A 26007-nucleotide genomic window follows, 5' to 3' on the forward strand; every position below is an offset into this window, starting at 1 on the left:
CGGGCTGTGTGGACAAAAAAACAATGAGGTAAATAACACGGGAACTGTGCAGCAGGGTACACGGCCCTGCCTCTTCCTGTCTCCGGTGCCGCACACCACCGCCTTCCTCTCTTTGTTGCACCCGGTTAACCATGCCAATACGTCCGTCAGCATCAACTTAGCAGGCATCGAACGCACCCGAGTCCCTGCCTTCTTCCTGGTCTCCTTCCATTTAGTTGCATTCTTTATTGACGCGACAAAATTCACACATTTCTACAGTATGTGGCTGTAATCTTCATCTGTCATTTGAATAAACAAAACAAAAAAGCAACTAACTAATCTTGCAGGATTTCTTGTTGGTGTGAGACAACACAACACACCCTCTTCAAACACACAAATCTGAGGTCAATCCACTTTGCAGGAAGAGAAACAAAGCTTCCACTGGACATCTGATCGAGAGGGATAAAGGGCGATAACAGGTTTTCATGCAAGCAGGTGATCGGCGTAGTGCCATACATCGAGTCGTACATTTCCGCCCTGAGCTCAGGCGAGAAACACAAGCCTGAATAAATCTCACCTCTGGAAAAGGTGAGATTTATTCAGCACTTGGAAAAGGAAGAGCACACCACAGGCTGGACATGAAAAGAAACCTATCTTAGAACAGACCAGCACACAAAAGCCTGGCTTATGCAGACAGGAGGCAGGCGGCTGCTGGGAGCTAAGCAGCAGAGGCAGCAGCAGCAGACAGGCAGACAGACAGACAGGCGGCATGCCCACCCAGACTGTGTCTGATGAAAAGCTCTGTTCTGGTGAAGAGCACGCTGCACAAGAAACAAAAGCTTTTCAGGGAATGAAACAATGCCCTCCGGTATCTGTTTGTGACTTGAGAGAAAACGTGCAACTTTAACCAAAAGCCAGACACACTCTACGCTCTGCTCTTTAGTTGCCTTTTCCTTTCCCGCTGGCTGCCTCACCCTTTTCAATTAGTGTCATCCAATTTGAGATTTGTTCGCTCCAACTGGGACAGGCTGACGCGACGGGCAGGTGGGCATTTGGGATCTGGCTGGTGGAAATGTGACTTTGAGGACAAAAGAATGTTCAAGGCCTTCCAGAAAAAACAAAAGAAATGTAATTTCAATTTGGAAACGCCTTGTGGGAGATGAACCTGTTAAGGAGAAACATGAAAAATATTCCAGATATTACAATCAACAGGTCTGAAATGCACTGAAGGTTTTTGAATTCTTGATGCAACAGTAGCACCGAGGGCAGACAATGCAGGCAACTTGATGCATGGGGTGCAGCAGTAATGTGTGTGTGTGTGAGAGAGAGAGAGAGCGTGCATGAGTGTTTGTGTTCAGTCGAGCATGGAGAATGGAAGAAAAGGGTCTGAGGGGCCTAGAGGGAGGGCAACAGACAGCCACGAGAAACTCGGACAAGAGAGTAGGGTGACTTGCAAGAGGTGACATCATCCTTTATTTGAATAATCCCCCAGCCTGGGAGGTGATTGGCTCCTCTTAGAGAAAGCAGAGCTCCTCTGCTGCTATTCACCCTTTTCAATTTCAGTATGGCGCGCTGTCCTGGTGAATGCTGCCTTCAAGGACTCATAGCGAGCTCCTGTTTCTGAGGACGAAACGAAAGACGTACTGGGAGTGTAAGTTCCTCTTTTCCCCCAGTGAACATGTGGTGTCGGGATGTGCTAGATGTTGCCATGCAACACAGAAAGACCCAGACTCACAGAACGATAGAGAGTAGTACTTTTTTTTTTAACATGATGCAGTTTCCAATTGATCTTCTTCTTCTTTCAGCTGTTCCCTTTATGGGTTGTCACAGTGAAGCATCTATATCCCTAGCAACCTCCTATGAAGTTTTCCTCTTTTCTTCCTGCCTGGGAGATCCATCTTCAACATCCTGACTTTGTCTCCAAACTGCTCAACAAGAGCTGTCTCTGCGATGTACTCATTTCTAATCCTGACTATGATGCTCACTCCCAGGGAAGATCTCACTATCTTCAGGTCTGCCACCTCCAAGTCGTCCTTCTGTCTTTGTATCAGTACCACCGTCTCCAAACCACTCATCATACCAGGTCTCACTACCACTCACTCACTTTTAAACTTCTCCTTTGACTCTTGCTGCTATTCTTCTGTCACAAATCACCCCCGACACTCATCTCCAACTGCTCCACCCTGCCTGGACTCTCTTCTTCACCTCTCTTGTGCGCGGTCCATTGTCTTGGATTGATTCCAGGTATTTAAACTCACCTATGCTCACTATCTCTACTCCTTGCAGCTTCACCTTTCCGTCCATCTCCATCTCATTCACACACATGTATTCTGTCTGGATCCTACCGCCTTTCATCCTTCTTCTCTCCAGTCCAAACCTCCACCTGTCCAGGCTCTCTACCACCTGTTTCGTGTGTTTCACCATGCTTATTTCTCAATAAATGTGGAATTATACAGTTTCAGTGCTAAGAGCAGGCGTGACATGTCTTCTGTGGGTCTGTGGGAGTTTTGTTAATTCTGTTTGATTACTTTATATCTCATCAACATCATTACAGGAAATCTTTTATTTTTTTTGCTTTGCATTTGTTTGCTCTTGAAATAGTCAATCCTCATAATCAAACAATTTAAAGTTTCAAATAATAAAGCCAATATATGTATCAATAATCCCTGTGAGACAACGTGTCAGCCTTCAGTGTCTTTTAAATTCTCAGTTTTAGACAGGCCTTATCTGCTCATGACTCTTTATGATGTCATAGAGAGCGAGTAATCCTAATATGGTCATCTCAGGCAGGCCTCACCCACCTGCTTGTTCAAACCTACTTTTTAACATGAATCTAAAACTCTTTTTCAGACTGAACTCAAAAGGGATGCCAGGTATAAGAAAAACTGGGTTTATTATCAGATAACTGCATGGTTGCATGGTGGTGCAGTGGTTAACACTGATGCCTCACAGCAAGGTCCTGGGATGGAGTCCTTTCTCTGTGGAGTTCTCCCCTGTGTCAGCATTGGACCCACCTACCTTGTGACAGCTAGGGCAGGCTCCCTGAGGAGGATGGCTGTAATTATGTTGATCTAGTTATCAAAGAATAAAAACATGGAGTTAAAAATGAGCATAACAAGTAAAATAACATAAACTAGCTCACTTGGGCTGAATCTATGGTTTGATAATGTCCTAGGATTATCTTGAAATTTTAAAATAATAATAATAATAGTGATAATAATAATAATACGTGTTTATTATTTATTTATTTATTTATTTATTTGGTGATGCTTGTGGATTTTGTTTGTTACCCATCGTCAAAAATGGTCTACCTGCTAACCTGCTGCAAACTGAAGCTTTATGTAGTTTATTGTTCTTCGAGACATGTAAATGGTATTCATTTTATTAAGTAGCATTAACTGACGGTAAAACGGCAAAAAACGAAACAAAAATTCAACGATCCCTTCACATTATCAGTATCAGTCAAATATTACGAATTGCTATAGATTTACTTACAGATTTACTTAATTTTTTATAGCGGGTCTCTCATACGGAAACCTTTCCCAATTCCCACTTTTTCCAGGGGTACCTGAAGGCGGCGTCAGCCTTCTCCTCAGCCTGTCCATCCATCCGTTCACCGGTCTACTATCGTGTGTGTGTGAGAGGAGCAAAGCCTCATTCTCCTCCTTTCTTCCTTTCAGGGAACGCGCATCACTTGTGAAAAACGACGCTTGAGACCTAGAAGTTTTTTTTTGTCTGACGTCTCGGCTCTATTTGCTCAGCTCTCCCGCCCCTCATTCCCGGTTTCGTTTTTAATTCCCATCCTCACTTTCTGTCGTTATTTTTTGCCGGACTCGAGGATCCAGTCTGGGTGTACCGGCTAACACTTGGGCGTAGCTGGAGAGGATTTTGCTAGCTCGTCGCTGCACTAACCGGTAAGGTCGAGATTTCTTTAGCTTTAGCTAGCATGCTATTGTCAGTCAATAAGTCATGTTTAGCTAATTAAAAGCCACAATTTAAAATGATTTTCTGCCGTCCGTTACGGAGTGTCTGCTCTGCTTACTGTGTTATTACTCGTGTTTTTTATATTAACGCTAAGCAGCGCAGTGGAATCCGGCTTGCTCTTTGTGTGACTGGATTTGCGTCGGAAATGTACAAACGGGTTTGTTTTAGTGTCACTTCATCATTTTTGAGGGCGAGCCGCTCCGTTTCAGTCACTTTGATTCCCGTGCAAAGGGGCTTGATGGGGCGGTGGCAGGCTGCATGGTAGCTTCAAGTGCTCATAGGACCTGTTAGACCAAAGCTGAAAAAAAAGCTAAATGCCTTTAAATCCACGCTATTGTTTATTTTCATAGTGTTTCCTCTCGCTGTGTGACTGTTTATCCACCTTTTTAACCTCTAAACTTTCTCTTCTTCTGACCTCTCCTTCCTTCTCCATCCTCCATCGCGGTTGCCCATTGTTCTGTGATGAGCCAACTAGTGTGAGTTGCTGAGCAATGTTTCAGCCGTCTCAGTGGGGGGAAAGAAGCTGGCAGATATCGTGCTAATAAATTTGCAGCTTTCGTTTTAACTCAACAGACCAACTTTGGGCGTATTTGGAGCATGTTAAAGCAAATCTCTGCGCAGATCCTGCAGGGAGAGTGTAAATCTCAGAGAGAGTTTGTGCACAGTCTCATGCTGGCATGTAATCAGAGGTGATTAATGTCACCACCATCACCACCACCTCGTCTCCAAAAAGTGATCAGCTATTGTGGCATAAGGCTGGAGGGGCTCCCTCGCTGATTCCTTTTTTTTGTTTGGGGGGGTGAGTGAGTGCAGCAAGACAGATTAAGCTCCCTCTCTGCTGAACAATAGGGAGGAGAAAACACTGACAGTTCCCAAAGCCTTGCCAAGAGCGTTTAATAAACTGCAAACATGCAAGCATTAAAAATCTTTATCCTCAGCCTACAAGTGTATTCTTTTCCCCCAGCGGTGGCTCAGACAAGGGACATAAATTGTCTTGAGCTCTGTGGCCTTGGTGGGGCACGGCTTGGTCAAATAATGAGCAGCGATCGACCGTGAGGAAACGCCATCCCAGGGCAACTAATACGGACACTTTTCAGGCTTGGGGTTTGGAGACCCTCCAGGACTCTTAAGTCAGGGGGTGGGCTAAGCCATCCGTGAGTCTGCCGCCCCCCCTTGTTCTCTCTCTGGTGCGTGGATGAGAGAATGGCTGACTCATGGAGTCAGTGGGATGAGGCAGGCAAATGGAGGACAGACATGCAGCCTAATGCAATCATGTGAAATTAAATTTATCTGCCATTGAAAACCACACTCAGCTTTATGAAGTTATTTAAGATGTTTCAGAAAGATTATTACTTGGAGGGTGGAGATTAATGCCAGAGGCATTGTGTTTGTGTGTGTGTGTGCGGAGGGAGATTTTTCAGAAGCTAAACAATGAAACCGATCATTGTAATTAGGAAATATCTGATGGAGTTATCTACTTTCTTTCTAGTTGTATCTTCTCTGTCTTTGTTTGTATTGCATCTTTTAGAAAATTAACATTTATCCCTCTGTCTTTTGTCTACTTTTGGAGCTGGAATCAAGGGTGTGGGTGTCTACAGTGTTAGCGGTGCACGAGGACTAAGTGTCGCTGTCTCAAATAGTCTCCCATAGCCCGCACCGCTACTACTACTATGTGTCCACTAAATGAAATGAAGAGTTGCTTCAGATTTGTACTTAATCACTTTAAAATAAACCTGACCAAAGTTTTAAATGATAAAATCACCATATGTAACACTAATCACAATGTCTCAGACTGTTTTTTTCTACTCTCGGCTTTGTATGATGTCAGTGAGAGCAGGTAGTCCTAATATGGTCATGCTCAGGCAAATAAACCACGCCCATCTTATGTTTTGCCAGGTGCAGCCAATCAAAAGACATCTGCATTTAAGATAGTGGGAAGATGGCTAAAAGAGCTTTTTTCAGACAGTGGATGAACTAAATAAATAAAAATAAATAAAGCAAAATAAATTTGAACTGTGAATGAGCATACTTATACTAGAGCCCCATTAACAGGAACCATGTGGTAATGAGATTCCTTAGCTAACTTAATGGTTGTAGCTCATATCTTTTAAAGAAGGATGTTATAAATGCTTTCTTAGGTCTTGCAGATTCACTGAGAGAAACTGTGCAGTAATTGTTTCTCTCCCCCTGCATTTGTCTGTGCAAAACATACCTAAAATATCTGAAATATGCATACCTGTTTTAGTTTTTTCAAAGAAAAGCTCTTTCATCAGAATTTGTTTCAAGGCAATTTAAATTCTAATGACCTATTTTGCCCTAAGCTGGCCTCTCGACCCATGCCTCGGTCTTGAGAGGGGGAGATGGTTGTTGCATTAATAGACCTGTGTGTCAGCTCGCCCTTAGTCAAAGGCCTGGTGTTGGTGGGTGTGTGACTCAGAATGACACCCCCCCAGCTCTGAACTTCTCAGCAGTGACAAGGACAAAACTGGCCCTCTGGTCATCGAGCTTTTTTCAGCCTGAACCCATGGCCCTTGCACTTTATGGCCTCATTAGAAATTACCACTATCGCCCCACAGCTCTCTTTTAATCCATGGCAACAGCTGCACAATAGCTTCTTGTTTGGAGATTATCAAAACACCAACAGAAACAGTATGTTTGGCTGCATTTCCTTTTGTTTGCTGGCTGATTGAGGTTTGAGGAAACCGCCACGGGCACCGCATTGAATTTTCACAGTGAGGACAAAGAAGAGATAGACTTTGCTGTCGTCTAGCTGCTCTAGCCTTGATAGCAGCCTTGGTTGGTGGCGTCGCAGTTGTCAGGGCATGCAGTTGGCAACTGGCGACGTGGTTTTGAGACTGTATTTGCCAGCAGCTGCAGTAATTTGCTGTGTTTGGGCTCTCTGAATTCCTCTGGTGGGAGGCTGGATAATGGACATGGTTCACAGCCCTGTTGCTAGGCTTCAAGACCAGATTTGTCATTGCACATTGTGTTTGTGGCGCCTTGATTTTTTTTTTTTGCGCGTTTTGGTGCAATCTGGTCACCGATATAGTTAAAAAATTGGTCCAGACTGATGGTTGCTCTATCCTTAGTCATCCAATCTCCTCTAACAATTTTGGCTCTGAGATAATGGAGTCAATGTCGTCGTCCATACATCGCCATTGCCGTGTGTTTGTGGCTAAACTGGTCAAGATTATATTAGTGTCTAGCCAGCCTACCCTCACCGCAGGCTCAACAGGAATGATAGGCATTTGGGCCTGACACTGGTGCTTACCATAAGCAGCTGTAACAGCCAATTTATTTCTCAGTCATATCAGTTTACCCTGTTGACATAAATCTTGCTTTGCCTTTTTCATTCTTTGCTCTAACATAAATCACCAACTTCCTATGAATTGCTCAAATAAGTGTCTCTGTCCTGGACAGATGTGCCGTTTTAAGGCCAGATGTGTGCTTCTCAGAAGGATGTATTTTGTAGGTGCAGATCAGCCTGACTATGCAACCTGTCTGCCATCCTGCAAGAGATCAGATTCCATCTGGAACGTGCCACGTTCCACTTAAAACGTGACGGCATAATCCTCTTAAGGACAGAGACGTTCCGGTTGTACATTGCGTGCGGATGTCCGTGTCCCCCCTCTGTGAATCTCAAGAGAGCACCAGAGCCTCTTGGGCAGCAGCGTTTCTGCCCTTCTCTCCAGATGCCTCGGTTCTGGTCTCTTCCCCTGTCTCTGTATCTGGTCTATCTGGTGTCATTGATCCAAGCCACCAGCTGGTCCTGGGCTGGCCTGATCTCATTTACCCCCTGAGAGGAGCTTGTTTGTGGGCAGACGGCCCATTATGGAGATGATCCAGCAGCTCTTCAAGTTACAAATTAGCTTTAGATTCTCTGTTAGGTCCCCCGTCTCTCTCTGTGTCTTTCTTTTCTTTTCTTTTTTTTTTTTTAAAAGCTGTCCTCTCTAAAACCATGTCATCAACATCTCTCTTATCTCCCAGGGGGAAGCGCTAACAGCATCAGAGGAACCTGCCTCACTAATGCACTTCCTCTGTCTGTTTCTGTCTCCTTCACTGCCCTGGCCATCTGTGGAGTTGCCTGCTTGGCTCCCCACTTTCTCCTGTGCGATCGATATCCACACAGTGGAGCTCTGCGCTGCCCTGCTGGTTGCCCCTGCAGGCGGTGGAGCTTAGCCAGACTGGAGTAGGGCCTTCGCCATTGGGGCCGTTGTTTGTAGTTGGGCTCTGTCTCCACCCTTATTGTTGTGGGGCTGATTGCCCCTCTAGCCTTGGCTCCACACAGTATTGTCTACTTTCTGGGACATACTACGGCCCCTTTAACTGCTTCATATTCCTTCCTTGTTCTTTCTTGCCTGCCTTCCTTGCCCCTCTCTCTGTTTCTGTGGACAGTTTGTGGACAGTTGAAGCTAACTGTTCAAGATTAGCATCTCTCTTTGTCCAGGGTTAATGAGCTCTGTCATGTGTTAATCTTCCTGTCCCCAGGGTGCTGAGTTTCCCTGTACCACACCACACTATGAAAACCAAAGGCTTCAAGTGTTTGCATACTGTGTATATGTTTTATCTCTTTTCTTTGGTGTGGGTGGGGTTTTTTACTATACAGCATGGACATATTGTGCGCATTATTATTCTTTACCCTTTGCTTTAAAATTGTTCAGTAGTTGTTATTATATTTTTTTTATCACATTTACAACATTAACAAAATATTTTTATAGGCTTGTAAACTCTTAATTCAGTTGCTCACTTGATGACATTGTAAAATCTTAGTGCCCCTGAAGAGTCCTAAGGATTAGTGCCAGCCTTTCTGATCACATGTTTCTGTGATCCAGGTGACTGTCACACAATCTGCTGTTCCCTCTCAGCCAAGAAAAGTAGAAAAAAGACTTGCAGGGTATTTCTCATGCCTCACTTTGTCTTACTGAGCAGCCCAGGGAACAACTGGAAATCATTCGGTAGGAATGACTATACTATACACCATTAAGGAGTTCACTTGACAAGGAGCAAAGAAGGCAGTAGATGTTTATGTTCGCTTTGGTCGTGCCATCTATAAGAGGTAGGTCTGGAGAACTGATGGCATCCACGTCCTTAAAATATTTCTCTTTTAATCGTATTTCCATCCATTTGGGTACATTTTCCATGTGATGTCTGGGAGAAAAATGCTAGATATTTTAATGCCTAGCAAGGGTGTAAACATCATCAAAGGAAAGTGGAACGTAAAGATGCCAGGCTACAACATAAATCAGACTTAAGGTAGTAAAGTACACGACTCTTAGATCAAAAGGAAAATGCATAATAGTGCTCTCTTGGATCTTGTGTGCACACAGGAAAAGAGTAAGAGTGCTGCCATGAAATGCTAATGAAAGTCAGCAACTTGTAGCAGGTACAAGGGAACTAAATGTTGGAGATGTTAAGTGGGTCAAATTTGAAGCACTTACCACTGACAAGGATATAAATTTGTTCCGTGACAGGTTGGTAAATAGAATAAAGGGTTACAGAGCCTGTAATGTCCACAACCAGCTGGACAATCACAATCAAAACACATATAATGTGATCTAGTTTTGGAGTTTTGGGAATACAAAAAATGTTAAAAGAAGAGAGGAGTTAAAAAAGAAACAAAGTTGCATTATCAGCCAGATTTCTCACTTTGCAGAAGACTTTTTTGGAAGCTCACTGTGTCTCCCTCCTCCCGTTTGGCTGTCTCCTCACTCTGTCTCTCTCTCCCTGCTCACTCATCCCTCCCACGGTCTGTGGGGAATGCCATGGAGAGCGGCAGGCTTTGTTTGCACTTTATTTGTGTGTGTGGGACAGAGGCGGTTTTCCTGACCTCATGTTGGGGGTGTTTGAGGGGGGAGGGGGGGGGAGAGAGAAAGCTGCGATTAGCATTAAGGTAGCGGCGCCACTCACAGCCATCTAGCTGGATTTATCGGCGTGTCACGCAGCCACTACATCGCATACCTATCAGTTTATTTCCTTCATCCTTATGCACATCCTCATCATGCACATGGGGATTTGTTTGGTATTAATCAGTCTCTTATCTCATGGATGAGCTGCCAGCCATTATGTTCAGTGCTGAAGCTGCGGAAGAGGCAGTCACATGCAACAAAACCAGCCCACTAAGTGGCACAGGCGTGAGTCTGTGGCTGCAGCGATGAAGTGATATAAACTTTAACTTCCGTGTGCCAACTGAGTTATAGTCATAAAGGATACTATAGAGTACCTGTTAGTGTATAATTAAGGAAATATCTCATCTCTGGGTCTGAATCAGTGACTGATGCTGCTGTTGTTAGTACTCTGCCAAGACATGGCTGAGAGTTGATGAAACATTCAGCAGTCAGATGTCTCTGATGTGCATCGCTGCCAGCCTCCTCAGCATCATTGCTATGTATTTGCTCTTCTCCATATCTTAAACCCACATTCTGTATCAGGGCTTTATTTGTACACAATTGAATCCCTGTCTTATGAGGACTCAAATAAAGGCTGGTGTGATTTGTATCCCACTAATAAATGAGTTCTTCTACCTCTTATTTTGCATTATTATTATTTTTTTCAACAAAGAAACATATACCAGTGTTACCCACACATATAAGCCCAGATATATTTGCAGATTCACTTTAGTATTTTTCTTGCAAGCAAAAGAATGGCCACGCTCTTTTTTTGAATCTTCATTCGCTTCTACCCAGTAGTTATCCCCTCTTGGCTGAGCAGTCTCTGTTGTGGCGATCCTCTGTGTCATTCAAGGCGCCGCTCCAGATAGTCTCCCCTGGTCAGATTCCAAGTACATTGTCCTGGGCCGCAGGTGGCAGTGGTAGTCCTCAAGAGCTTAGTGGCCACTCCATTAGAGAACCTGCAGCAGGTGGAGAACTTGTTCACGTGTCCCTACACTGAGCTTACCAAGACTGCAGAGCAAAACGGAGACCGCTGTCTCCAGCTGCAGTCCTGGACTGTGGTACACCTGCAGGATCAGAGGCTTACTGGAGAGGCAGCTGATTATTGGAGATTTGTTTTTTCCATATTTGTAGTTTAGAACTACACTCTACTACAGACACAACCTAAGTCTCTTGAACCATTTTAACTTTGAATGGTATAAAAAATGTTTTCTAAAAAAGTTTGGAAAAGCTAGAAAGACATTCATGGGTTTTATGGAGGATCATGCAAATATCCATTTCAAAGATAAATCCAGTAAATGGAGCCCAGTGTTCGTGATTGGGGATGGAGAGCTGACTGAGGCTACTTGTTGTAATTTAGACTAGGTTAAATGGACAATCTGAGGCACCGTGCCAGCGTGTGGCATCTTGAATGTGTCATTCTCCCCCCCTTCTTTGTTTTTTCAGAGAGCAGGAGTTATACGTAACCGTAATTCCATGCCTACGGTCAACCTCATTCGATAATTTCTGGTCTCAGTCACAAGTAAAGCTGCGTCAAGTCTGCATCAGCCCGCTCACCCATGAGCAGTGAGGCTGCAGGCAAGTTAGCCGTAAATTATTCAAGCAGCTCTGCAGACTTGCGCGCTTTGAAGACAGAAGTTTGGAGCTTTTATGCCATTGAATGTGAAATGCAGAACAGAAGACAACGTTAGATTGACAGCCAAACTGTGTGGCATCATTGAAAATATGAATATGAATTTACTTGATTTTATAAATGCAACAGTAAATCTGCAGTTGGCAGAGGCAGGAGGGGTGTTAAAGAGCACACAGCACTCTCCTTTATCTTGTGTTTATGGAGATAAAAGCAGGTCAAATCCAGGGTCAAAGGCCACCGTATGCTCATTAAAAACTAGCCCTGACCCACCAATGTCCCGTCCTCTCACTGCTCACCAGAGCTGCTTTGCTTTGCCACCAAAATCACATTGAGGATTATTTTGGTTAATGCTGAGACCATAATTCACAATAATTTAATAGTTACTAAACATAAAAACTGCAGATTTCATTGATTGTTTTCTACTTTCTCCAAATCTTTGACTAATAGTTCTCTTACCGCTCTTTAGGCTGTTCTAAACATAAAGTTAAGTAAGCGGCATAAAGCAAAGATACTGAAATTATATTCATCTTCATAGAGAAAGTAAATGCTAAAAATGAAATAAATTAAAAGATTGATTAATCACATAGATTACAGCTTGAACCATCTATCCTCTTAAAGAGACATCAGTTATGCCTCGAATGATTCCATCAAGCTCAGGCAAGTGCGTGTCAGCGTTAGCAGCGTGCTACATCATCCACACAAGCTCGCTTTTTCTTCTTGCATCTTTTCTTGTGTCTCCCCTACCCCACCCCCACTGCACTCATCACCATCACTGCTTCCTCCCCCCACAATCCCTCCCTTTGACTACTATTTAGAGTACACCCCGAGGAGAGAAGAAGGCTCACAGAATGCATATGTGTGTGTACACAGTTGTGCACTGTGAAAGCAGACTTGTCTTTCCACCACAGCTACTCATACACGCTCTCGGGCAGTTGGTCGGCTTTGGTAAAGGTGGGATGGGGAAGGGGGTGGGTGTGGGTGGGGGTGTCACACTTTGATTTTAGTCTTTTTGTGTAGAATAGGCCAAAAGTCTGCAATTAGATGTGAAGGCAGACCACAGTGCTGGAGCACAGTTGACATTCGCTTATCATTTAGCTTATAAGCGACGCTGCATCTTATTAATTTTAATCTGCATAATGAATCAAAGCAACCCTGCTGTGATTAAGAACATCTCTCTCTTTCCCTCTTCAGTCTTTAAATGTAAGCTGCTGTGTTCCCAATAAGCACAGCTGATATATACACACATACACACTGTAGTAGATCGTAGTCGATGGAAAAAAAGCACAAAGATAGGGGTGGGGGGTGGGGTTGAAATACCGGGTTTCCGTTTAACTATGCTGATGACCTGATTATTCACAAATGCCATTTTTGTGTCTAGACAGTCAGAAAAGCTTCGATCCCTCAGCAGAGTTGGATGCCTTCCAGTACTGACAGCTTTGGTCTAAACACTGTAGTGTGGCTGGGATACACGCACAAGTGAGAACACACACATATACGCACACCCTCACACACACGTTTTGTTTATGTCCCAGTGTGGGAATTAGGAAGGGATGATGCCTAGGAGGATGATCTCACCTTGCAGAGCTGGCTGGCCCATCATGAGCTTAAGGCTTATTAAGTGTAATAAAAAAACCAAATAAACAACATAAACAAATATCACAGTTTGCATGAAGGCAAACTTGCAAGAGGCTGGGTGTAGACACAAGGCCCCAAAAACGAGATCAGCTTCAAAAACACCAGCTGATAACAGCGTTGGCAACATTCTGTGTTTATATACACACACACACTCGCAGTACACAGAAAACTATATGAGGGATTTTGGACTGTAGTAGCTGAACTTTAAACATGGCCATGAATCTGACACAGGGGTTATCACACCGCCTGTATGTGATGGACGGCCAGGGTGGACCCCGCCTCTCGTCCAGTGAATGGTTATCACACAAAGAATGTGAGCTGTGTGTGTGTGAGGGTGACGATGGGAGGGAGGGAAAAAAAGGAGTCCATTTTTGGTCTTTGCTGATTCCACGCTTGAACCAGTGCATTTGTCTTTGTATTTGTGTGGGTTTCTTTTGTTCTCAGTTACTGCGCAGCTCATCATTGAGGCTCGCAGGGAATTCGGTGTAGGACGCCACTTGGACGCTGCGAGCATATGACCCACTGCAGAGGCCGACAATCACATTTTTACAAAGTCAACAATGCTGAAAACACAGAGGGTGGACATTTAATGTTTGCTGTGAGATAATCACTCAGACATAGAGGGTGGAGATGTATGTTCATCCTCTGTCGGCAGCTGTTAACTTAACTCTTAACCTTTTTTGGTTAACTGTAAAAAAACAAAACCCCAATAGGACATTTTCAGCTTTCTCTTCATCTGTTTCTGTAATTTTACACATTCATTTCTTACAGCTGAAGTCACATTTCTTTCATTTACTGCAGCACTGTTTCTTTTCATGTCGAGAAACTAAGAAACACTGTTGAGATGACATCTTTTTCTTATATTAAGACATCTCAGCTAAATGTGTAGTTAGATTTCTTTACACTGACAGAAAGGGGAGTTCAGCCAGGATGTGGCCCACCGTGTAAAATGGATTTAACATCCCTGCTTCACTGCATATTTGTTTCTTCAGAGGAGCTGTTGTTTCAGCACTGATGAAAAAGGGTCACAAGTGCAACAAGCCAAGCAGCTAAATTAACCCTTTAAAAAGACTCATCCTTGTTTCCTTGTTTAGTCTTTACATTTGAGCATTTGTTGGTTTAAATCTGTTATATTCTAACCCGGTGTGGTCTTCTGCTGCTGTAGCCCATCTGCTTCAAAGCTCGATGTGTTCAGAGATGCTCTTCTGCTCACCTTGTTTATAACAAGTGGTTATTTAAGTTATTGCTGCCTTCCTGTCAGTTCAAAGCAGTCTGTCCATTCTCCTCTGACCTCTGACATCAACGAGGCATTTTTACCCAAAGAACTGCCGGCTGGTTGCTGCAATGTGATTGGATTACTCAGCAGCTGAACAGGTGTACCTAACAAAATCTCCCTTGGGTATATATTGTTATCAATTGTAACAGATGCCTTATTTAGGTAAATAAGAAAAATTAACCTTTTATGTAAACAAAGTTAGACACAGCCAGCAGCTGATCTAACCCACTCTTTGTGAAGGAAGTAGTTCTTCTGCAGCAGATCCCTCGCCCGCACTCGTGTGCTGCTCAGGCCATGGAAGGTCAGGGCAGCTGAGAAGCAGCTGCTTCTTCTGAGGTAGTTTGACCAGAAAGTCTCCTCAGATTTAACTGTTTTATGGTGTAAACATTTCACACAGTGCACTGTGTCTAATGTGAAACATTTTTGAAATGGAGCTGACGAAGCCATCTGTCTCAAATCTAAAGACATTACATCTCAGGTCATTGAATACATTCTGTCCCATGTGGGATAAAAATGCCTGCTTGTGTATTATGTAAGATTTCACAGACGGTGTGGGTTCTTGGCACAGCAGCACAAGTGTTAGGGGCAGTTTTACCTAGAGAATGCTCTACCTGATAAACTCAACATAGAAGATATAGGTTTAAGACTTACACTGTTTGCAGGAGGGGAAAAAGCAAGTCCGTCATTATATAATGTAAGAGAGATTATTGTAATCTCATTGTAGCTCTCTGAATGTAAAACCATCTCCAGCTGCTATAGTTAAAGTGCCAGTGAAACAAAAAAAATAATTCCTAGTTGCTTTAGTAAGGCTGCTCAGAGAATGCCAGAATTATGCCTCACAGCTGTACAAATGTGTGTCATCGGAGGAAATGTAAAGCATGAAGTTGGAAAGGAGGTGTTCTTAATAAAATCCTCCGTAGATAAATAAAAAAAGGACCACGCCGAATGGAAATCAACTATTATACCCAGCTTGTAGAAAACAGCTGTCCAGTGTTTTGTAACATTATTTTACAAGGTCTGAAAATGCTCATTTATCACGCTTAGCCTTTAAAATGTTGCCCCCACAGCAACAGGAAAATTATAACTGCTTTTAATTTAATTAGGCTTAATGAAAACCTGTAATAGCATTAGTGCAATGAAGATGTTTCAGTTGGGAAAGACATGTTAATTAAGGTTGAAATTTAGGATAGTAAAGCTGTTGGAACACATTGAGGAAGACTGTATAGCAGAAATGTTTAAGCTCAAGGGCTTAAATATGGGAAAGTGCACACTGTAGTTTATAAATGAGTTCATATTTCTTAAAATAGTCCAAAAACAACCGAAAAAACTGAAGCCAAGGAGTTTAAGGGGGAGGAACGTGGCAAGAAAAGGCTGATGAAAAGACAGGTCAAATAAAAAGCAAAACACTAACAGGATACTGGAGTATTAAAGGTCCAGGAGGCAATTTCATTTTGGCAGCAAACTAAACATGAACTCTTAAACTTCAGTTCTGTTTATTTAGCTTCTGGAATCACGATAGTGTATTAATGTGGCCTGGATGCCTCACTCCGTCAGTTTCTCTGAGAGCGAATGGGGGGAGAAAACATACATTCTTGCATTGGTTTCCAGCCTGTTTATGCCTACCATTGACTGATGGTCCTGATGACGCAGGGAGGGTGTGTGAGCCAAAGAGCCAGATAGCTGTGAGATTGTACTCATAGCTATCTGGAAACTTGCAGGAGAAAGAGAAATGTTCCTGTGGCTGTGAACATGCACTCAGGATTTATCTCCCTCTATAACACGCACACACAATTTGGAGAGGAGCAGTGAATTGAAGATCATGGCCAGATGCTGTAGTCTGCTGTGGGAAGAGCGGCAGCCAAACATAAACTGCACACCAGAGTCTGAGAAACAGAGAGGAGGAGGGAGTAGTGATTAGATACAGTCTTATTTCCTGGTTCACTTTGGTGTCACGTTAGGTCACAGTGTTAATAGCTATTCCAGATTTGTATTAAAGATTAAGGAGTACCAGGGTGGTGAGTTTGAATAAAATGCTAAAGGGATTAGAGTGTCAAGATCCTGCATTGTGGCTTATTGTTTTTACAATATGTTTCTTCTGTCCCTTTATGTTTTATATATTTCTCATCTGTCATTAGTGAGCCAAGAGTGACAATTTTAATTAGAGCCTGACTATATTTTGGAGAAAATATCTTCACCAATTTTGTAGGTGAAAAATTCTGATATCATTATCTTTTAGTAGGCTGATATTCGCCTAAAGATGTATCGGTCTGGATCTCATTTTAAGTTTATGATTGGATGTTTTTTGCTGATTTGCACTCTTGGGGTCATTTCTCCTTCACCGTAACCCAAGTGGCCGAGCATCGTAACCCTTCCCGAGTCTGGTTCTGTTGGACGTTTCTTCCTGTTAAAAGGGAGTTTTTCCTTCCCACTTTTGCCAAGTGCTTGCTCATAGCAGGTCATCTGTTTGTTGGGATGTTTTCTGTATTATTTAGGATCTTTACCTCCCAATATACCTTGAGGTGGCTGACTAGAACTCAATTTGAATTGAACTGATTTTTTTTATACACAGGCTTTTGTCTTTTACTTTTTTTAAACAAATATTTTGTTACTTTGTTACTAAAATTGTTACTAGGGAGTGTTTTCTTGCTGATTCTTCGTGTAGTATGTCATGTTGTAGGTCACCTACAATCTTAAATTGAAAATAAAATGGTCTAAAATAACTGCTCTCATATAACAATTTAATAATGAACCTGGTGTCATTACCTGAAGACTTAAACATTCACTTGTCTTTGATATGTCTGGTTGTTTTGTCAGATATATCTAAACTAGCTGTGACTACTTTAGCTCTGTACTTACTCATGGACTTAACTCTGAAATGAAGCCTTGACGTTTGGGTAATGAAACTCTAGATATACAAAGCTGATCACATGGCTTTCTGTTAACAAAGGAACTGCCCAAGGTTAGAAGTGGGAAAACTTGAATGAGGTTTTGTTTTGTTGTTGAACAAAATGTGGAAGTGTTCAGTGCAAAGTGTATTGTCTTGCTACTCTTAGCCCCACACGTTATATTGCTATAGAAAACTTTTCACCTGGTGGAGCAGGATTTAGAATAAATAACATCAGATGGTTGTTTCTTCAAAAAAATAGATGTTAGGTGCCCAGAAGTTTACAGTTCGACGCCCCTAATACCACTTTTGGTTGTAAGGAAATTCCACCGGTCACCTGACTTAATTATTAACACAGACATATTAACAACATATTGCAATCTGTTTTGGCACAGTCTGTGGCTATGAGCGGAACAACTGGAAACTGGTTGCCAACTTGTTGTGTTGTACACTGACTATAAAGCAAGGTTGCCAAGCACATATATTTTTTATGCAGACTCTATTTGTGGTGGGATTTCTGTTTCAAATCTATAGAGTTCTTGCTGGAGTCTGAATAAAAGTTTTAAATGAGAAAGATTGTATATGCAGATGAGAAAGGATTTGCAATTTTTGCTGATTTAACACAGTTATCACCATATTATTGCAAACAGATTGTGTCCGCTTGACTCCGTTCAATTGTAAACTGATAGCAGACTGGCTTTTCTGTCTTTTTGTTGTCTTATTGCCATCTTGACGTACCAAAGTCACTTTGAAGATGGAAGCCAACTATGAGTGGTTACAGGCCTGGTCCCCGTCTTCAAAGCAACCATTTCAGAGGCAACAAGATCACAAGTTTATTGCACACGTTTGCAAATATGTTGTTCATGGCTTGACCCCCCAACCGCCATGTAGCATAACTCTGACTATCTAACTGGATCTTGCAGCCAGTCTGCTCTGTCAGCTTTGCAAAAAAAACCCAAAAACTCTTAGCCTGGCATTTGAATACTGCACATCCACATCCACTTTTATGAATCATCCCTAAAATCTAATCTTAGGCAAAAAAAGCAGATTAGGGTTTTTCCTAAAATGTTGAATAAGACAAGTGCAGATGATGAAACCCAAATCTTTTGCTTCAGACCTTGCTCCGTTCCCTGTTCATCACCCACCCTGCCCTTCTGGTAAAATCTGTGACCAACCACCCACATTTCGTGGCATTTAAAAACCTTCCTGTGACCATGAGTCCCTCCCAGCAGCTACCCGTCAGCTCCCTCTCAGCCTGTTTGCTTGTTTTGAGCAGTGGCCTGTTGCACTAGCTGTGTGTATCTGTTCTTATGTGTTGTTTGGGATACACGGATCCTTTTCTCCTTCCCCCTCTGGCCTTGCTCAGCTGCTCCGGCCATCTGTGCAAAACCAAACAGAGAACAGAGGGGATGGAGGGAGAGAGGGAGCAGTTGGGGGGGAGGAAGGAAATTGAAGGGGAGTGGGTGGATGGGGGGTATGGTTGGGAGAAAGGAAGGATCAATAGAGAAAGAAAGAAGGCCTTTTGACATTTGAGATTGAGTTTAGGGGATGAGTAGTGGATGACCGAAGATGAGGGAAGGAAATATGAAGTGAGTGAGGGAATTGTTCCAGGAAGCCATCGGCATAAAGATGAAGTCTGTCCTCTCGTCTCGAAATAGGAGAGTGAGTGTGCGCATACAAGTTTAGATCAGTGGAAACTGGGATGACTACTGATGTCTGGGTCCTAACGTCATACCAGCAAACATAAGCCAATAGTGATCTCATTTTGTCTTGCGTTTTTTTTCTTTTCTCCCCATCTCTTTTCTCCCTTTCTCTCTCCCACCTTCTCTTTCTGTTCCCATGCTCTACAGGCCAAGCCTCTTCCTCTGGGCCGGCCTCTGTATTGCCTAAGCGTTTGTCTCACTGCTTAGCCTTCCTCGCAGCCGGCTCCTTGCTCTGTTTGTAAACTTCAGCAGGCCAGTTTCCTGCTTTTCCCAACCCACCCCGCTCTTAAACTTGTGAAGGTCTGTCCTTTTCTGCTGATCCATCCCTGCAAAAGTAGCAGGGGAAAAACTAGATATGTGGACCTATTTTATTGTAGATTGTGACCTTTTTCAGGCCTCATATGCTTCATGTTCATTTATGTCTTAGACTGCTCTGTTTGCATACCATCAGTCAAACTGCCGCCTGCCTTTGGGCTTATTGGGTTTATTGTACTTGCCTTGACCCAGTTAGCAAACACATCCAAGTCTTTCTCCCACCTCGTGCTACTTTTCTTTTTATAACCATTTTAGCCCGGTAGCGGGAAGCAGGCTGTGTTGACTTTTCTCCTCCATTATAAAAGCTGACTGTCCTAACATTTATTGCAGGTGGCTTGTACATTTGTGTGTGTGCATGCAAATCTGCATGATAAACTTTTTTTTGCACTCCCTTAAATGTACTATCCTAGAAAACTAGTCTTCCACACTAGTGACTTTGATGTCTTTTGCAGTAAGAAAAAACCATCACAGCAACACTGGCCAAGTGTGTCACTGAGCTTTTTCGTGCCACAGAGGGGACCGTTTGCAACTGCAGTGCAGCTGCCTTTGAAATGAATGAAGGCTATTAGTAGAATGTGTTGTTTCTGCAGTAAACATGTTGTTCTGTCCTTCCCTCTATAACTCCTGAGACTTCATGCACATTTTGCTATTAGTTGGTACTAATTTTGTCTGTTTTTCATATTCTGTAGAAGTTTAGTCCCCCCTTATATACTTTAATGAGACATACTGTTCTATTTCTGCACATTTACAGTTTTATTCCACCTCTCTGATACTTATGTAAAAGTATTTCTGAATGTGTGGTGCTGAAGCTCTTAGAAGATATAAGCTTATCCTTTATCTGATTCCTGAGGGTACCAACATTCCTGGGCCTCCATCTATTGATAGCAGCGAGAGCTTTTCATGTCTGGTCTTGCTGCTGACTAACTGAGCTTCTCTGTGTATTCTCTCCTTCCAGACTAACCCTTAACATCTGCAGAACGCATCTTGACCTGTGGCCGTCCCGCGCAACTTACCCCAGTCAGCCCTGCCTTGCAGTGTCAGACCACGGCCATTCGAGGGGAGATGAAGCCGGATGGGGTTGCCACGGCAGCGCTGGAGCCAATGGAAACATTGGAATCCAATCCCGTGAATGATGGCGCACCACCCGGGGACCAGGAGCCCAATCAGGCAGCCAGCGGGGTGGCAGAGGTGATGCCACAGCAGCTGGGGGGTGAAGGAGATCAGGAAAAACCACAGGGAGACCAGGCCAAGGAAACCCCAGCTGCCAAGACCAACAACAAGACCTCGGGAGACCCCAAAGCCAAGAGTACCAACAAGACCGCGACCAAGACGAAACCCGGCAACACCACTCAAAGCAAGGCTGCAACCGGCTCACGGCCCAACACATCGCAGAGCCGCGTCGCAAATGGTGTGTCCAAACCTCAGACCAACGGTGTTGCTAAGAAGACCACGCCTGCAGCGGACAAAAAGAGCACCCTGACCTCAGCTTCGTCGAAAAAACCAACAGGAACTGCCGGCGCCCCAGCCTCCAAAACATTGGCTAAAGTGTCTGAGAAGAAAGCCACAGGGGCCGCTCCTGCCACCAACGGCGCAAAGTCAACCACCGGAACGACAGCAGCCAAAAAGACCCCATCCACAAATGCTAATGGTGTCAAATCCAATACCGCTGCAGCAGCAGCAGCTAAAAAGCCCCCAGGTTGGTGAAAATGTCATCAAGATCAGCGTGAAAAGACAAATATAATTCTAGCATTCTAGCAAATGTTTTCAAAGCTCTAATGAGGAGTGCTCATTGTAATGTGATGATATGCATATAGCTGCTCGTCAGATGAATTCAGCTCACATATTAGACATGCTACAGTGACTCCTGCTAAACTATAAATGTTTTTGCCCTAGATCCTTGTGACACACTGGATAAAAGCTGTCTGCCTGACCTATATCTGAGGAAAATTATTATTATTATAAACTTCTTTACTACAGCATATAATAATGTTCTTATTGTTTTACACTGCTGTCTTTTTCTTTTTCTTTTTTTTGCTTTTTTCCCCTCCTCTGCTCTCCTGTCCTGTCTCCAGCTCCCAAGCCTGCCTCCACCAAGCCCGGCTCTGTTGCCTCACCCAAACCTGATAAGCCCCCCGTTTCCAAGACAACCAGGTAGGTGTGACATTTGCGTTGGATTGAAGCCTCAGCCGTGCTCAAGTGTGTGAATCTGTTTACACATACAAGCACACACAAAGATACTTTCTGTGCGTTTGTAGATAGCACAGGCTGCTATCTATAACGCAGACGCAGACTCCTCCAGGCAAAAATGTTCAGTGTTCTTTTCTTCCTTTTGAAAACTGCTACCAAATTTCAAAATTTGCTTCAGAACAGCTGCAAATGCAACTATATGACCAAACTGATAAGAGTTGCAGGGACTGAGCTAAGCACTACAAATCTCTTCAGTGCCAAGTGAGAAGCAGTTAGTTCAAAAGGCTTTCACTTGGCTACAGGTTCAAAGAGGGCGCTGTTTAAGAAAGAGCACCCTGGGGGAATCGGGGACAATGGTCCCCCACATACAGGCTCACAGGGGCCGGGCATAAGTAGGCCAGCAACGAGGCAATGTCAGAACAAGCCTTAGAGTAATGCCTTGCAGGCTTTCATCATTATACAGCATTATTAATAAAACAAGTTTGGGGAGGGATTTAGAGAGAGGAGGATGAGCGTTGGGAAGATGAAACGAAGAACAAGATATTTTTCTGGGGGTGTTTTTTTATTTATTTATTTATTTATTTATTTATTTTTGCGCTCTTTCTGTGTGGCAGTGTGTGCTGTGACACTATGTTTATGTGGAAATCAGATCAACATGTGTTCCTCACCTGAGTCACGCTGTATGCATGGTGCCGAATCCTGAGGTGACTTGGCAACAGACCAAGCGAGGAGGCTGAAGGAGGCCTTTGTCTGACGCCGCGATGATCATGATTGGGCAGAGGAGCCTTTGGGACTCAAGCTGCTCTTTGAATAGCTGATCCTTCTGCCTCGTCTTTGACTTTGTTTGTTTTGTTCATGCAAAGCCTCCTTTTTTTCCCTGTCGTGTTATGTCATCTTGTTGGTATGTCTGTGTGTAGACCCATTGTTGAGTTCGAAACACCATCTCAAAGAGATTGCACTATTTGGAGTAAACAAATAGCCTCTGAGAGATTGACCATGTAAGCATTCACAGGAAGATGCTAAAAGTTGGACATTTCAGAAAATAGTAAATTGGAAAGATATCAAATTAAAAGGAAGTAAATAGCTAGCCTAGCTCAGTTTAGAGGTAATAACCATTCTTGGCCACTAACTCCTCTGAAGTTCACTAATTACAGTATCTTGTTATAACATGTTTTTAATCCACCCAAAAAGCAAGTGTCCAAAAATAGCATCTTAAAAGAGTTCAAACTAGACACAAAGTGCTTAGTGGGCTTAGAAAGCATTAGATCAGGTCGGGGTTAGATGTTTCTTTCTCATATTCTTTAGGCTAGGCTAAGCTAGCCCACTGCTTTTTGCAACTTTGTGCTAACATGACGGCGGTAACAGTATATTTAGAAAGGTTAATAACAAGAAAGACCAGCTAAGCTGCTTCCTCAACAGCAGAAGGGTCTGTTCACTCAACATCCAGATGAACAGAATCAACTTCATTGGATTTCCTTACCTGAATGATCCAGATAAACCTCTTTATTACGTTTCTTCAATAGCAAATTAAGGAATTATAAACAGTCAAATATCATAATTGCTGACATTAAAAATGCTTTTCAGACACACATCTGCTGCTGTAACAGAATGGAAGACAGCCTTTTTAAAGCCTTTTCTTTATATTGGACAGCAGAGGGAAGACAAGAAAGCTGGGAGAAAGTGCAGAGCCATAATAGCCTTACGGTGAGCTATACCCGCTCCCGAAGATGGTCCTTATATGACCGAGGAAAGCTCGATTTTGTTTGTAGCTAGCTCCCCTGTTAAATCACTGACAGTATGTTATATATTGTATTAATACTATTCACTATACTAACATTTTCCTTCCCAGCACACACTGGTTTGCCAACCACTTTCTCCCACCTGACCCGCAAAGTGTTTTAGATCCTCCCCACCCCCACCCCCGTCCATTCTCTCACTCTCCCTGTGCCACAGGTAACAGTTGGATTGAGGAGATTACACTCAGATTACAGCTTTATGCAATGGTTGATGTACAAACATCTTATTAAAACGAGTTACACAAGGGCACTTTGATAATCTATATTGCGGTGCACAATACTCATGTGCAGTGTTTATGAACTGCTCTGATGATTTCATTTCTGTTATACCGACCGGCTCCGTCACGTCCCACCATTGTGCATCAGTCTCCACTCCTTGTAAATATAAAACCATTAAACACACATGAGCACTATCAGGGTTAGGGCTGTATTCAGTAGTTAGTTCATTACCAGTGTTTAATCAGCAATTTATCTATGCAGATGAAACTCACTCGCAGGTGTTTTAGTTGTGCATCACATAACACTTTAAAACATGTAATAATAATTTTACATTAGCTTTAGAAATCTGTAACACTCTATATACCCCATGAATAATAAACAGTAAATTGACACACTGATCACAGGACTAACGCCTTGTGGGTATCTCTAACACGCCAGCAGCTTTGACTAACCAGCTAGTGTTTCGTGGCCTGGGTGTGAGGTCAGGCTCACTGATGAATAATGAAACCTTTATCACAAACCAACAACAAACACAGAGTATATCAATACACAGCACAGACAATGTTATATGTCCCAAAGTAATCCGAATCTTGTCGTTCCCTCCTTTTATTGGGCACCAAACATAACATTATATAGAATTTATTGATTGGTAATAGTAAAAGCGAATTAACTATGAATTTAACATTTATTAATTATTGGGCACTGACTGATGATTATTAGATGCTGGATGATTTTTATTTACTCGCTTACACTGCCCGATCCTTCTCAGATTATTGTCTTTGTGGGATTGTGTGTTGCTAGCTGGGACACTGTAAAGTGCCCAAACTATGGGCGAACGATTTATCAGAGGTGTGGACTCGAGTCACATGACTTGGACTCGAGTCAGACTCGAGTCATTAATTTTATGACTTTAGACTTGACTTGAAAAAATGTTCTAAGACTTGTGACTTGACTTGGACTTTTACACCAATGACTTGGGACTTGAATTGGACTTGAACCGGTTTACTTGAAAAGACTTGATATTTTACCCCAAATATAAAATTTAACATGCATATTATATAGAGATTGAAAATGTGACGTCATTCACGGGTAGAACCGCAAAGGATTCTGGGAACTCGTGGCAAGCGGTACTAGCGCACGCAGGCTTTCAATTAAAATCAGTTATACAGCGATAAAAAGAAACACAAAAATGTCAAGAAGCCGTTGTATTATTAACTGCAATAGCCGGTCGCATGACAGCCACGAGAAGCCGACGAGTAAAGAGATCGGTTGTTATCGGATTACGTCGTTGAAGAGAAATTGTTCGAGCCATGTTTCCGAAGTAACAAAGACGCGACGGATGGCCTGGATCGCAGCCATTCAAAGATCAAATATAACGTCCCAGAACCCTCCAGCTCACAGGTTAGTCTGCTCCAAGCATTTACACGAAGGTCAGTGTTTTTTAGTAGTTAATACGTCATTTTCATAACATAATTAGTGATATAGGTTACAAGCAAGTCTGGCGCTGAACAGAAATTGTCGCGCTATGCTCCTTTATTTATTGTGCATAAATAGTGAATTGTCCTGACACAATATTGCGTTTCGCTTCTGTTATTATGGTACATTGACAAAAACATATACTTTTATTCACAGGATAAAACAGTTGTTTTGTATCACTAATTGCCCAGTACGATTACAGCATACAATATTATTGTCACTGCTACATTTCTGTGATGGGTACCAGAAATTATTTCCACTACTAATTAATTACCGTTGAGCTCAAAGGTCCTATTAATAAACGGTTAAGGAATGTGTATTTATGACGACGATTTGTGAGACTGGTAAACTTATGATACGTACGATGGTCTTTACTTTCTACACGGTGCATTTCAAGGTCCTGCACCCATCCGTCGGTAAACTGTACCTGGGCTTGTTGCAGTGACCTGAAGTTACTAAACTTCATGATCGTATGCGCTCACTCCAAGAACCGTATGATTATAAATATGCATATAAATATGCTAAGATGAGATAGCTGACTTCATCTAACTAGCAAATGTTGTCCAGGCTACGTTGGTGATACAGTTTTTTTTAATGTGTATGATATTTTTGTCATGCGATTTTAAAGCTGGTCCTACAACCGCATCCAAGAATGACATGCAGCTTATCTCAGAACTGTCGGTGAAAATTATTCTTGGAGCTAGGTTTAATTGAGCTGCATTTTAAAGAGGTGCAATTTCACAATTTGTGTATATTTTCTAAGTTCACTATTTTGTCATGTGTTGAGAAAAACACAGATTTTAAAATTACATGGTCTAATATTTACATTTAGCATAACTGCAACATTATTTTTTCTTTTCTTTTTTTAAAGACTCGAAAGGACTTGAAATTCAAAGTTTCAGACTTGTGACTTGACTCGGACTTTTACACCAGTGACTTGAGACTCGACTCTGACTTGCCTGACATTACTTGAGACTTGACTTGAGACTTGAGGATAAAGACTTGAGACTTACTTGAGACTTGCAAAACAAT

General features: G+C 42.7%; 1 protein-coding gene across 1 annotated transcript in view; it reads left to right on the forward strand.

The window, feature by feature from the left end:
* The first annotated feature begins 3625 nt into the window (after positions 1-3625).
* prr36b (proline rich 36b) overlaps positions 3626-26007 on the forward strand; it is a 35635-nt gene continuing 13253 nt past the window's right edge. The window contains exons 1-3 of the mRNA XM_085351370.1: positions 3626-3893; positions 20253-20993; positions 21370-21448. Of these exons, the coding sequence (XP_085207496.1) occupies positions 20360-20993; positions 21370-21448 (713 nt within the window). The 5' untranslated portion in view covers positions 3626-3893; positions 20253-20359. The remainder of the gene's footprint in view (positions 3894-20252; positions 20994-21369; positions 21449-26007) is intronic.

This window comes from Diplotaxodon limnothrissa, linkage group LG4 (genome assembly GCF_057381915.1).
Source record: "Diplotaxodon limnothrissa isolate DT_005_m linkage group LG4, D_limnothrissa_male_GT1.1, whole genome shotgun sequence".
Classification (NCBI taxonomy): Eukaryota; Metazoa; Chordata; class Actinopteri; order Cichliformes; family Cichlidae; genus Diplotaxodon; species Diplotaxodon limnothrissa.